At 38.9% G+C, this 14,374-nt stretch overlaps 1 protein-coding gene across 1 annotated transcript in view; it reads left to right on the top strand.

The window, feature by feature from the left end:
- LOC141756492 (exostosin-1) overlaps positions 1-14,374 on the top strand; it is a 290,084-nt gene that overhangs the window by 253,877 nt on the left and 21,833 nt on the right. The window contains exons 8-9 of the mRNA XM_074616244.1: positions 4,338-4,456; positions 6,918-7,013. Coding sequence (XP_074472345.1) covers positions 4,338-4,456; positions 6,918-7,013 — 215 coding nt within the window. The remainder of the gene's footprint in view (positions 1-4,337; positions 4,457-6,917; positions 7,014-14,374) is intronic.

The following is a 14,374-nucleotide window of genomic DNA, read 5'->3' as shown; positions in this document are numbered from 1 at the left end:
CTTTTTACAACCGTGTCCGTCTCTCTCCATGGTGCTGAAACGCCTGAAACAGTCTAAGTCTCTTTCTCTTTCTCCATCCATCTCAATTTCAATTAATTTTGACTGCATATTGATAATTTTATATTTACTTCAGCATATTCTAAAATGACATCAGTTATAATCTGACATAGCCAAGGCCAAACCTGAAGTTTATTGTGCTTCCTGAGCAATGCAAACTACTGTATTACCTCCTGTATTTTATTAGTGTGCTGTCTGTTACTAGCCAGACAGACACTGTTTATATCTTGCATACCTGTTATTATATTATTAATCTGGAACTGGAGTGTCCTTGAGCGAGACACAAAAACTCTAAATTATTCCCGATGTGTGTATATGCGTGACCGTAACTTCTCTTTTTTTCTGCAAACTTTTTCACCCGGCTGCAACTCCCACAATATTGGTGCCACATACATATTGAGGTCTCCTGTGCAGTGACACTGGCAGTAATCTCTTGTATAGTTTTTGTGAAATTCAAACTCTTTTTTTCCCAAACAGAAAGATAGAAAAGAGTTGGGAGGAATGCTTTACATTTTATTTTATTTGGAACATTGGATTCTTTGCTTTGAATACCTCTTCAACACTCGGCCACTATGTGCTACTTGTTTTAAGGGTCAGCATGCTTGTGTCTGGTATAGACACTTGTCTGCAGCAGGGTTATTATGGTAAATTAAAACTGAAACTAAAAGCTGTGAAAGATATTTCTAGTAAATTGCAATTAGTTTTAAAAAAATATCCTTTAAGAAAAACTAAACTGAAACGATGTTGCCTGGGTAAAAACTAATAAAAATAAAATAGCAATTAATGTAAATTCATTTTTAAAAAAAAATGTTTTCTTTAGCTCTGATATATCACTGCCAAAATAGGAGACAGCAGGAATTTCCGTCAACTCTCACGACATTGAATCGCAGAAACCGAACGGACTTGACCTTCCAGGAGACGGCACTATGTCACAATTGCTTCACTAGAGTTGTGCAAATATTAAACATTTAACATTACGACCGTTCCTACACAGTTCTCCAACCATGTATTCTGTATGGATTTGCAGCTACATACTTCTGAGACATTATACCTGGCCCTAACAAAAACAAACAAAAACTACTGTTAAAACTAAAACGAAACCTTTCTGAAAAACGGAAACTAAACCAAAACTAGCAAACGCACTCTGAAAACGAATTGAAACTAAACTAAAATGAAATAAAAACTCATTTAAAATCTCAAACTATTTTAACCTTGGTCTGCAGACAGTCACAGAAATACAGGAAGCCGTCGACCTAAATGACACCACTTATCAACCACTCGCAACGCCATCCATATATCTCTTCACAGACAGTTTAAGACCCATTCACACCTTGATTCATGTGACTGTAACGACTCTCACATGACAGTCAGGTGGACTGATGACCCACATGTGACCTGAATCACTCTCAAGGTGTGAACGACTCAAAATCGATGCAGCGGAGGCCACTATTTACAGACTCCTACTTCTTAATATGGCAAAAGCTCCAAAAATGCTACACTTCCCATAATGCAGTTGGTCTTTCATTAGATCTTCAGTAAAGTAAAAGCTATTATTATGTATCATACCAAAACTACCTAGCTCTAATTAGTAGCACAATTTGTCTGTAATGAAATAAACTTATGTAATTTAATAATAAATCAAGGTGGCTCAGCTGTTTCCAAGAAAGCGCAGATGAAACAGAAGGACTGAGTCTATTTCTGTGACCCCTCCCCCCACGAGGGCAGACCTCGTGCTTCCATAAATACCACTAAGCCCACCTGAGATGGCTGTTCAGGGGGCCCGGTGTCAGAGAGATGGATAGAGCAACACCAAAGAGCACTCTGGCTCCACTTATCCATGAGGATGTCTATTCCCATATTCCCAACCCCCCCCCCAACACTTGGCATGCCATGTGCCTGCAGTCCTCCCCTTCTTTAGTTGTTGTGAATATTGCGTGTGTGTGTGTGTGTGTGTGTGTGTGTGTGTGTGTGTGTGTGTGTGTGTGTGTGTGTGTGTGTGTGTGTGTGTGTGTGTGTGTGCGTGCGTGCGTGCGTGCGTGCGTGCGTGCGTGCGTGCGTGCGTGTGTGTGTTCCCGTACCGTATCTGCTCCAGGTCGCCATGAACACGTTATCTCAGGAACACCTGGAGGGAAATTTTTCAAATTTGGCACAAACATCCACCTGGACTCAAGGAGGAACTGATTAGAATTTGGTGGTCAAAGGTCACTGTGACCTCACAAAACACTTTTCTGGCCATAACTCAAGAATTCATAACTTAATTATGACAATTTCACGGAAATACCTAACAGGATAAAATGATGAAGTGATGACATTTTGAACAGACATGCATAAAAACTGGTTGGAGGAGGCATACAACCACCAGGCGGTAATTCTAGCTGTATTTGAAAGCTGCACTAGTCAATATCTTTAAATTAATAATGGTTCAAATGACTCTCTGTAATGTGAAAGAGGTTATTTGTTTAGTGATAATCCCCTGACTCAGCAGCTCCCCTCAGCTCTACAGAGTGTTTTAGTGCCTTTCAGCTTGTTGTTTTGGTTTTGCAACCCACAACTTTACTGTTTCGGTTCACTCTCACCAGTTTCAATCAGCAGCAGGCAGCTGTTTTCAGCACAAAAAAACAACATAGTGCAGCATTGAGCAGTTAAAAAGCCAGATATTTCCCTCAGAAGCTGGTGGAGACCAAAAACAGAGTAAAAAGAAACAGTAATATTGAGCTAATATTCATCAGATGGATATAAACTCCAAATGAATGCTAATGTTGATCTGGATGTGTAAATAGGAAACTGTTTGCTAATAAGTTTTCCATATCAACTTTATGAGGCGATAAAATGTCAATGTTGTGTTTACAGCTTGTTTTGCTGCCCCCAAGTGGACAAGAACATCTATTAATACTTTTTTTTCAGCAGATATGATCGTTTTTTGTTTTGATGTATGTATTTATTCATTTAGCAGGTATGATGAAATACAATGAACATTAAGGACTCATTTTTACACACACACACACAACCCCGTCCTTTTTAACATAGTGGATATGTCGATGATAAACAAAAGAACATGCAAAACAACTGCATTGAAATAATGTATTGACATGCAATGACAGTGTTCATCAATAGTGATGAGTGCTTCATTTGTCCTGGAGTGAATTTAACTTAACTATGTAATTAATCATAGGGCCCCAAACAGACTCAAATTTTTCAGATGACCCTTTCAAGTTGTACTTAATTTTCTCCAGGCTTAAGAACATCAGGAGGTCTTTGAGCCATAGAGACGCTTTGGGGCCAAATGTTGACTTCCAGCTGTTAGATAATCTTTCTCCAGGTGTATAGTTTTCCCATAAGTCCCTGCATGGTTTTGGTGCGATGCAAGAAGTAATCTCAAAATTGAAATGCACATTATAACCTGATTATTGTAGAAAAAAACAGTTTAATTAAAGCGCCAGGATATCCCCAATAAACTAAATTCACATGATTTGTTTGATAATCGGATTAATAATCACCATCAGCACTCACTCAGCATGCAACAAAGATAACTGTTCTCTTTGTGTGATCTTTTCTTTCATCTAAATTCAGTTATTGTGTGCTAATCATATTATTCTGACGCCGAGCATGAACATAACTCTGTTTACAGAAAACAAGTCTGTGTTTCACCTTAATCTGATTATAATCAAACTACTAGTGTGCGTGTAAGTACGTCATTTACATGTATTCAAAGATACAGTAGGACATGAATGGATTAATCTGTTATGGAATAGAAAATGTATTCAGAAAAATGAAAGCCATTTCTTTATAACATTGATACGTGCCTTTGGCGCTGGCTGCCACAAGGGGAATCAATTTCCTCAACTCCATTTACCCATTGCACCGTATGCTGGGGATCATTTATCGAGGGTAGTAATTTGGTTTCGCTTCACAATTTCTCTTTTTGTCCTGTTTGGTTCATTTGTTTGCAAATAAAATGCAAAAAAAAGTAACTAACAAGAGCTGCTTTATTGTGAGGTTGTAGAAAATACAATTACTCGTCATTGGAACAAATCAGCACGATTCGCTAAAGGAGACACTCAAAGCGCACTCCTGGATTAGACGTGTTTACTCATGCTCGGTCATGGGAAGCGAGGGTATATCTCCTGTCAGAGAGATTGATGACGGGTGCAGCACAGAGCACTCTGTGTCCAGTTAACCGTTATGGAGCTTTATGGAGAGCTACATCTGCACAAATCTGTGTTAAAAACCTCAGTACGGTTTACCCATGACAACTGTTTTCTGTGTGTGTGTGTCTCCAGGTAAGAGCCCGTCGCAGCAGTTCACAGCTGTGATCCATACGGTAACTCCTCTGCAGTCCCAGATCTCCCCCGTGGTGAAGCTCATCATCGCTGTAGCCAAGTCCAAGTTCTGTGCACAGGTGGGCAGTGAGTCTGCATCCCACTGTGGTTTGGTGCTGGTTCAACAAAGAGAAATAATGAAAAACACTATTAAAGGGACAGTGTGTAGCATTTAGGGGGATCTATTACAGAAATGGAATATAGTTAGCTTAGAATGAGCCTTTTATATCTACATAGGGAGCAGGTCCTCTTCACGGAGTCCACCATGCTGCTCCGCTATGTTTCACTGGCTCTAGAGAGAGCCTTTAGTGTTTTTACGTTACCTGAAGGACACCGTAGTTCTCTGACACGCTTGTGAAACTGCATTAACGTGAGCCGCAGAGTGCAAAACCGTGTTACCGCCAGCCGCCATCTGACTTCCGTTCTCCTAAAGTAATGTTATTATGGCAAAGGCCCTGACACAACAAGCTGACAGTCAGCCGTAGGACAGTTTGGGGCTGTCGGTGAGCATCCGTCAGCGTAGTTTTTGCAGTGTGTCAAGCACCGTCGGCTCTAGTCCGACCGTGTCTGAGTTTTTCCGGCTGATTCAGCATGATGAATCGGCGGCTGAGCCTGTCAGTGAGAGAAATCACTCTGATTGGCTGTTCAGCATAAGCTAATCAGTGCACGAGAAGAGAAACGGAAGTGAGGAAAGCAAGTCAACGAGTAAAGTCAAGACAAAAAACACAGAAAGCTCTTCTCATTTCATCTGATCATTCCAATACACAGATATCTTCACAGCAACATGGCCATCTGGAATGAAGCTAAGTGCTGAGTGAGAGTGGTGTGAAAATGGTCCGCAAACGCCGCTTTGTTTCGTGTACGTATCACAACCACGGCTTGTATATCCGCCGTCCTCGGTTTTCGGTTTCCCTTTTTGAATGACGAATACAGACTACCGCCGCCTGCTGGTGTGGAGAGTTATTTCATCTCACGCAGGCACAGAATGTACGTGGTAGTCGGCCGTCGGCTGTAGTCTTTGCGGTGCGTTCGAGTGCAACTTTTTGACTAAGACAAAGGCAACGTGAGGCAACGCAACAGTCGGCGTCATCGCTGCTAGTTCTTTGATATCGGTTTGGCGTGTCTGGGCCTTAAGGATGGCCTCTGAGGGAGTTACCATGGTTTTGCACTGAAAAGATGACACCAAATCCTACACACTGTCCCTTTAAATATGACCAGTCAAACACAAAGCAAAGTCTACATCATATCAAGAGGTGTCAATATTTTATGAGAGAAATAATCTGTCACTCGTAACTCTCTCATGTTTTACTCAGCACCTTTGTTTCCCCTACTTCTTCTCTTTGGCTCTTCTTCTCCTATTCATCCTTTTTCTTTTCCTGCTTCTTCTCCCTTTTGTTTTTGTTTTTCTTCATCAACTTGTACCTTCAGGTAGTAAAACTTGATGAGGGCTTACAGCCATTCATCAAATACAACAGGGTGTTCGGGCCACTGTGGAAAATAAATCTGTGATTTCAAGAAGGAAGTCGTAATATTTTAATACTACTGTGAGGGATGTGGATGACCTGGAGATTCACCAATAAGCACATTATTTGGTGTCGGATACTGAAATGAAATGCCAAGCAGAGATGATAAAGCGTACAGACTCAGACAAGAACTGTCTACCAGTCACAGGAAAGTGAAAACATCTTTTGCAAGGACAAATATTAACTGTAGAGTATATCAAGAAAATCAAGAAAAACTTCAACATGCATGTGTAATCCTATCCAATCATAACGTAGGACATGTTCTTCTCAAAGTAACCTATTACTGATATTATTGTCATAATATGACCTTGTAATATTACTACTTAATTCTAATTTTTTTTTCTTATAAAATAACATTTATGTTGTCAAATATTAGGACTTTTTCTTGTAATTTTATGACTTTTACTTGTAATATTAGGACTTTTTCATAACAAAATGACTTTTTTTCTCAAAAAATGTCCTCATAATGCTTGTAATATTTTCTTTTTTTTTCTCTTTACAGTGGCCCTTATACTGTACTGTTTCATACTGCTTACATTGTGTTTTTGCATGATACTATATGAACATAACTACTACCGTAGATACTTTCTAACATGCCTTTACAATCCATTTTAAAATGATCGCATAAGAGAGGTGTGCCAGAAAAAGACATAACAATAAGTGCTAAAGAAAACAAGGTTTCTTGTATAAGCAGAGGGACTGTTTATACAACAATGAGCTTTATTTAAATATGTGCGATATCAATAAATATAGTGCCTATGTACCTGTCAATATCCGGTATAAAAGCAGTTGAAACAAACTAACTGATATGATAGTTTTACTGAAAACTGTGTGGAAAGAAAACTCTGACTGTCTTAAATCCTGATGCTTCTTAAAGATGAAAAATGCATCCTTGTATAGATTCTACTGTATCTTTATATATGACTTTGTTTTAGAAACCTTTCTGCAGAAACTAATGTATAATGATGTTGATAGTTATATATAATATTAACTGACTCTATGCACTTTCCCCCTACAGATTGTGGTTTTATGGAACTGCGACAAGCCTTTACCTCCTAGGAACAAGTGGCCCTCCACCAGCGTGCCTCTCACTGTCATTGAAGGACAGATCAAGGTAACAGCTGCTGGCTTTTTGCATCCATTATGTATTAAAAGATTCTTTGTTTCATAGCAGTGAAGAGATTCATCTCGCCTTTATAAAACTGATTTTCTCAAAGGTACTTTGGACAGAGTTTGTTGGCAATGAAAGCACCAACTCTTTGGCCTCTAGCTGCTTTCTAGATGCTACACTGTTAAGAATTTCCCAGTAAAATAACAGTAAAGAACTGGCAGCAGGGTTGCCATTATTCTACTGTAAAATTAACATTATTATACTGTCGCTGAAATTTACAGCTTTGTACTGTTAATGAAAAATACAGTATATACAGGTTTTTTGATTAATTTCACAGTATTTTATAGTTAATTTCCTGTTTAAAGATACATTATATAGCTGTTTTTCCCCTTACTTTTACATTATCTTACTGATTTGTTTTAATGCACTATTTAGGTTGTATTTTTTACATACATTTTAATAAACATTATTTTTTGCCTAGATGAATAGACTTAGCAGGTTACAGACAAAGGAATAGTCACACTAAATACAATTAAAGGCACTTGTTAAGAAAAAGGCTATAATTAAGGCTATGATGCCCAAAATGTCTGTCTATAGCTGGCTACAAGCACAGAATGCAAACCATAACAACATGTGAGTGAAGAACAGAGCTAATTCACTGATTTTACAATCATGTACAATGTGTGAGAAAAGAAAATCTACAGCTTATCTTATTGCACTTTACTTTTTATTTTCATATGAAGTTCAACACAGCGCCAACAAAAACCTGACACAGATAACAAACCAAATTTCAGAAGAAATAGCATTTCTGAAGACATCTGTCAATCTTACTAACCTTACTTTGTGGAACAGCTACAGACAGTTGAGCTATATCATAGTTAAAACAAAACTCTCAAATAATATTTTGCCTTATATCATAATGAGCACCAACACCACCAGACATGTGACATCATGTCCAAGTATGAATATTCAGTCTCTAACAAGGCACATGGATAAGTGTGGAAGTCCAAGTATTGGGCGATGGTCGGGGAGTGAGTTAGTGAATGACTTATGGCCCACTCAAAGACACCAGTTCTCTCAATCCAGCCTTGGTAGCCTGCTGACTGTGTGAGAGAGAGATATATGAGTTCCAACACAACTTTCATTGTAACTTCTCACATACAAAATCAGCGTGTGTAGCCCTCATTTCCTCTTATCATGTATGTAATGTAAACTCACCATTTTAAATGAAGTCCCACTCAAGTCCATGAGTCCCATCAGCAGAGTGGATATATGTGGATATACGGTTGTAGTCTTGTCTTGTAGCTCGTGAATTTGCCAGTTTTCTTTGAGAAGACTTTGCCCTGTCCATCCTTGGTGCCTCTCTCAGGGTTTATTCCTACGGTGCACCTGAAAAATGATAGTGTTTCTTCAGGTACTGTGTAAAAATCAAGTTGTGTGAATCACTTAGATTAATGCCACAATAAAAATACAGGTTTTACTGAAAGTATCTAACCTTGAGATTAACTTGAGCGTGCAGGTGTAGAAGGTGGAAAATAATGCAGCAAGCCCCATCAAGAAGGTGGGCTGGATCCCCTCACATATGAAGTGGCCCTCAAGGCTGACCATCCAGTGCCAATAGCTTCCTGCTGTTTCACCTGAAACTTAGAAAGAATTTTCCTCAGTCAACTTCATGGATTTTTAGTCAATGTTTGAAATGAATTGTGTTGAGTGGTGTGCATTACTGGTTGAGAAACGGTTTTTTGATCAATTATGAATATTCTGACCATCTGATCTATAGAACATGTGGTTTTCAGATATCATTCAAAAACACTAGTTAGCTAGTAAATAACCTTGCCTTCAATTTTGTATCTTCTCTGCTGAATTACCACCCAATAACCAACATGCACTGAAGTCTTAATGTTACTTTAAATGTTGAAGGGACTTCCATAGACTGTAAAATGTATACACCGTCGTTATGCATGAATTCACTGGCAAAATACATGTGTCAGCACATTAACTTAGATATTAACTTGAATACATAGATATTAAAATGAGCTCCTTGTGTTGTCCGATTAATATGCAATCATCTGTGAAATTCTAGCTAGCTGTTGAATCCCTCTATCAGGACATGCACATATTCTGTAATGCAAACTAACTGGAAACATCACTGATAACCTTTGCACAGATTTATTAATTAAATAACATTACTACTTACCAAATAATCAGTAAGATGGGAATGGATGAAGAAAAGAACGGATCCAGCCTCACATGTGCAGATCAGGTGAAATGCTCTTCCCAGAATTAAAAAAATACTGCATCAAACTGTTATTCATGATACTTTAGACCGTTGATCAGCAGTAAAGTGCTGTTTTTTAAGAATACATTATAGTTCAGTTAAAAAACGGCCTATGAGCGTAATTTAACAGATTTTCTTTTGTATTAACAGTAAAGCACTGTTTTTAGCAATAACAGGTTAATACTGTTGAAATGCTGCTGTAAATTAACAGCAATTGTTTACAGTGTACAAACCTGAACTTTAAGACACTAGAAAGGAAATATGAAAAGAAGTTACAGTTTCACAGGGAAAAATACCTGCTGAGCTTGTGTGTCTTTGTGCACTTGTGTATCGAACTATATGTACTAAAACAAAGACACCTCTCCAAACCTCATTAACGCTTCCATGCAAGTGTCAGATAAAGTCTGACTGTAAATTGATTTTATTGCACTTAAACTAGAACAACGTTTCAGCTGTGTTGCAAAACTATTTTCTAGATTATGTAAATGAAACAGAGTACTGTAAACGTGAACTATGCAGACAGTTCAAAAATGGCTTAAAGAGGACGTATTATGCTTATTTTCAGGTGCATACTTGTATTTTTGGTTTCTACTAGAACACGAACATCAACTGAACCAAACTCTTCGGACTCCGCTCTAGCTAGCTTTGTTTGAGGGCGTGCCAAACTAGCCACTAGACAGGTATTCTGTAAATGTGTTACTTGATGACATCAACACATTACAGCAGAAAAGGCGGGACTTCAAGCAAGGCGTTTCAGGCGCAGTGTTTCTCCCTTTGGCGTGGACTTTGGGCTTTATAACTTTGCAGACCTTTTACATACACAACTACTACTAAGCTATATAACACTATAAAGAAAAGGGAAAAAGCACAACAGCATAATAGGTCCTCTTTAATTTAAAGACCTGCACCTCCATCCCAAATCAGGGGCGGATTGCCGAGCAGCGTCAAGTGCAGACGACTGCCCTGTTGTTACAACTACGTCCAAGAACAATAATCCAGTTTCCGTTGATGGTGAAACATCTTTGAAAATGAAAAAATGGATCCAGACAACAATTACTGTATAAGAAGCAGGAGCTGCTTCTTCAATAAATTAAATGTGATTCCACTATTAGATCATTTTGCTCAGAGGATTGGAGAGGCTCGGGGTGTGACAGCGTAAACCAGATCATAGTCAGCCTTTAGCTTTGAGGTTTTACTGGTCAAAATGTCTCCTGAGGATTCACCCCGACTCATGAAGAGGTAAAAGACCTGATATCTGTAGCCTGACTACTTATAAATCTAAAGTAGAGCAAAAATGATCCTGTGATGTGCATTTAGAGTTTTGCAATAACCTCAGGGAGGATTTCTGCACCATTTAGAGCTTCATTTCATGAGAAATGATTCGGTAAATTAAGTAAAGCACCCTTGAGAACGCCAGATGTTCAGACCCCTTTTGGGTTGTTATTATATTAAAACCCAAAGAAAAACAAGAGTGGACTCTGATTAATGCTCACTGAGGCTGAAATGTAGCCGTTAGTTTTAACTTTTCAAACTGTCACTGAAAATGAAAGGCTTTTATTTGCTCTGCTACTGCCGAGCGCTTCAGACTATATTTGGCTTTTATTAACATTCTTGTAAGTAAACAGTTCATTGAGCATGTTTGATTGTTTACTGCAGACAATTCTGCACCGAGAGGCTTTTAGAAATACTTCTTTTATTCTGTTGTCAGCTTACAAGTGTCCTGGTTGCCTACTGTTTTTTTTAGAGCTATGTGTATATTGTTGAAATCACAATACCAAGACTTTGCTGACATAATGATAGTGACCGTTTTGAACCAAAGTTCCTCCCACAATGCACACTAACAAATCGGCACTGTAACACAGGGCCTTTCTCAAACCACCCCCCTCCGTACTCTGTACAAATGTAAGTTCTGTGCAACAACCAGTACAAACGTAAACTGCTCAAACTAAGATAGACTTTTAATATTGTCATACAGTCGTTAACAACTTAAAGGTTACGTTGTATTTACGATCTTTTGGATTGTAAAGTGTTGTATATCTACATCTATAGGGACTGTTGCCAAAACCAAGCAGCTCATAAACATCAGAGTTAAAAATGAGTTTCTCTGTATATTGCATGCTCTTTTTATTCTTAATACTGTGAACCTTTTGCACATCGCCTACAATATATCTTTGCACATTCCTGCCAAGCTTTCGTGGTAACACTTCATTTTACTGGTCTGCAAATTTCATGGTAATTAGGTGATAATTAGCAAGTAACCTATTTGAAATTTCTTTTGAATTACTGCCAAATTACCCCAATATTTACCACAAAATTGATCGAAAATTACTTTGTTTGGCTGTCTTGACACGGAACTTGACTCTGGACTTTTATTATTATTATTTTATATTTATTATAAACATTATTTGATAATTATATTCCGCTCCCATCCAATAGCTGGTAACTTATTTAATACATTTCCAGGAAACTTAGCTGATTTAACCTCTCCACAGGTGTGTGTTTGACTGACGTCTCCCTCGCTGTCTTCTGTTCACACCTGTTAGGGTTGAAACATTTACACCTTCCCCAAATCAATCTCAGAAGAGGTTAAACCATTTAAAATGAAGAACACCCATGTAGGAGCCCACAGCTTTGGCTTCTGACTTGTTAATAACTTTTAACATTAATAATAACAGTATTTCATTTTTGGCCGCCGTCTGGTTCACATTTGGGCACAACGTCCGCCCATGGTGCATCGTGTGATACCCCCCGCCCCAAACCCCCCCCATTACACACCCCTCAACCTCCGAAAATACATTTTAAGGTGATAGAAAAGGTGCTGGTGTCGTCACTGTGGATGACGCAGTCTCCGGCGCCTTTTCTGTTACTTGAAAATGTATTTTGGGAGGTTGAGGGGTGTGTAATGGAAAGAGATTTTTAACTAGTAGCGTTCGGAGCAGCCACACAAAAAAGCGCTCTGCAAAAAGACGCTGGGTGGAGCGCTTTTTCTCGAGGTGGCCGCGTACGCTCTCTCCTCATTGGGAAAGATGTATAAAAGATTGTGGTGCTCAGAAAAAAAACGCTATATGGACACTCTAACTTAACACACATCATAGTCAACCCACACTGGCTGATTGACATCTTTTTCACTCCCCTGCTTCATTGCACTTTTTATGCAGGAAAGTTTACACTGTTATATTTATTGTTTTACAATTGAATGTACAATTTAAAATGAATGTACAGACCAAGAGGAGTGTCAATTCAGAGGTCAACATTCAAAAGAACACAGAAAGTAACATTTGAAGACAACGTTTTGTTTCGTTTTGTTTCTTGCTCTGAAAGGTAACTTCAGCTAGCATGTCAAACAAATGTAACGAAGTAAAAAGCACAATATTTCACTCTGAAACACTAGTGTAAAAAAAAATAAAAACTGTGGGTGTGCATCAGAAAAACTGGGTGTGCCACATGATCAAAGGGTGGACTGGGCCTGAAATTCAGCCTGCAGGGACTTTGAGATGGAGAGGCCAGAGGGCATGAGTGAAATTGTTTTTGGCTTCAGTATATATTCATGAAAAGTTGTGGTTGGATTCACAAGAGCAAAACTCTGATGTCTAAGTGCAAGAGATGACGCTGCCAGCTGCCGCTCCGTTTTCTACTGGCCACGGCAGCTTTCTGTGAAGCCTCTCCGGTCCCGGCCGCAAACAACGACTGCTAATGACTTTCCTTCTTGCTAAATGTGTGTGTAGGGTTGCCAACTTCCACTAGTATAAATATAGAATGGCTGCAGAAGGATAGTGGCGGGTTGTTTTATTTAGTCATAGTAATTAATTTTAGTAAGGCTATAAATAAAAATTCATTCTGCATCTGATTTTTGGGTGTGCCCAGCTGCCTCTTTGGGTGGCACAGGTACACTCGTGGCTACGCCTTAACTCTGAAATGAAGAGTAGAAGTAGCATAGAATTGAAATACTCAAGTAAAGTGCAAGTACCTCAAAATTGTACTCAAAGGTTCTCTATATGATATCCAGAGCATTAATAGAGCAGCAAACAACTATTGTCTATGTAAAGATATAGATGAGTAATGTCTACCTGAGCAGAGAATGAAGTCCCTGTCCCTCTGTGTGTGTTGCAATCCGAGTTTCTTCGTTGTCCGGCCTCGTGTGCCTTTTAGTGCATGTTAGTGTACCCCACTGGCTAGGTTACGAGCCAAATATCATACTAAGGACATTTAAGTACAGTACTACCTAGTACCTAGTTTCAATCCACAACTGAAAGCTAAGCTATATATTGAGTCCTGAGTAAATATTGTAAACTTCTTTATGTTACCAGCTATAGAGAGACAATCCTGCTGGAGCACAGGAGGGAGGGAATGATATCAGTATTGTACAGCATATTGGATAATGTTCTATCCTGTGTCAGTTTTATTGTCTTGTAGTGCTATTTCAGGTTTAAATAGACTCTAGATGGTGAGATTGAAGCGACATGAGTTTGGATTGTCAGCTATTAGAGTGAAGCCGTCGGTGTGACTTTGTTGGGATTGTTGTCATTTGCAGAATAATGGGATAATATTCTGTCCTCAAACACACGCAAATATGAACTCACAACTGTTATACGATACTTGAAATTTCCATTTTTACTAATTTACGCACCAATTTAAACAATCAATCTTCTCCTTACTTCTACTCCTCGCTCGTTCTCTCACTGAACACACACACACATGCAAACCTCTCTCTAATCCTGATGCTTTGTGGTCTAATTGCTTCTGTTTGTTTTCATGTAAATGTGTCCCCCTTGAAATACAAGAACAATGTTTCCACTGGTGACAATAAAACGCGTCTCTGAGGCAATATGCCTGTGTGTGTGCCGGTACCCAGCAGCGTCTATGGACCCATAATTAGTCATGTGGTATATTGTCGTGCAGCCCGGACAGATGCTCTTCAGTGTTTTTCCTACCCAGCGCTTGCTGTGTTTGTTCGCACTATAATAACTACACACACACACACACAGAAAGTTTGCAATTCGACAGAGTGCAGCAGCAGCAGAGTAATTTGCTGTTGGTTATGAGTGTATCTACTCTGTAATGCTGAGTGGATACACTCCATCAGCAG

The sequence above is a fragment of the Sebastes fasciatus genome, chromosome 18 (genome assembly GCF_043250625.1).
Source record: "Sebastes fasciatus isolate fSebFas1 chromosome 18, fSebFas1.pri, whole genome shotgun sequence".
Lineage (NCBI taxonomy): Eukaryota > Metazoa > Chordata > Actinopteri > Perciformes > Sebastidae > Sebastes > Sebastes fasciatus.
The sequence above is the reverse complement of the archived record's forward strand: the minus strand, read 5'-3'. Positions and strand labels throughout refer to the sequence as shown.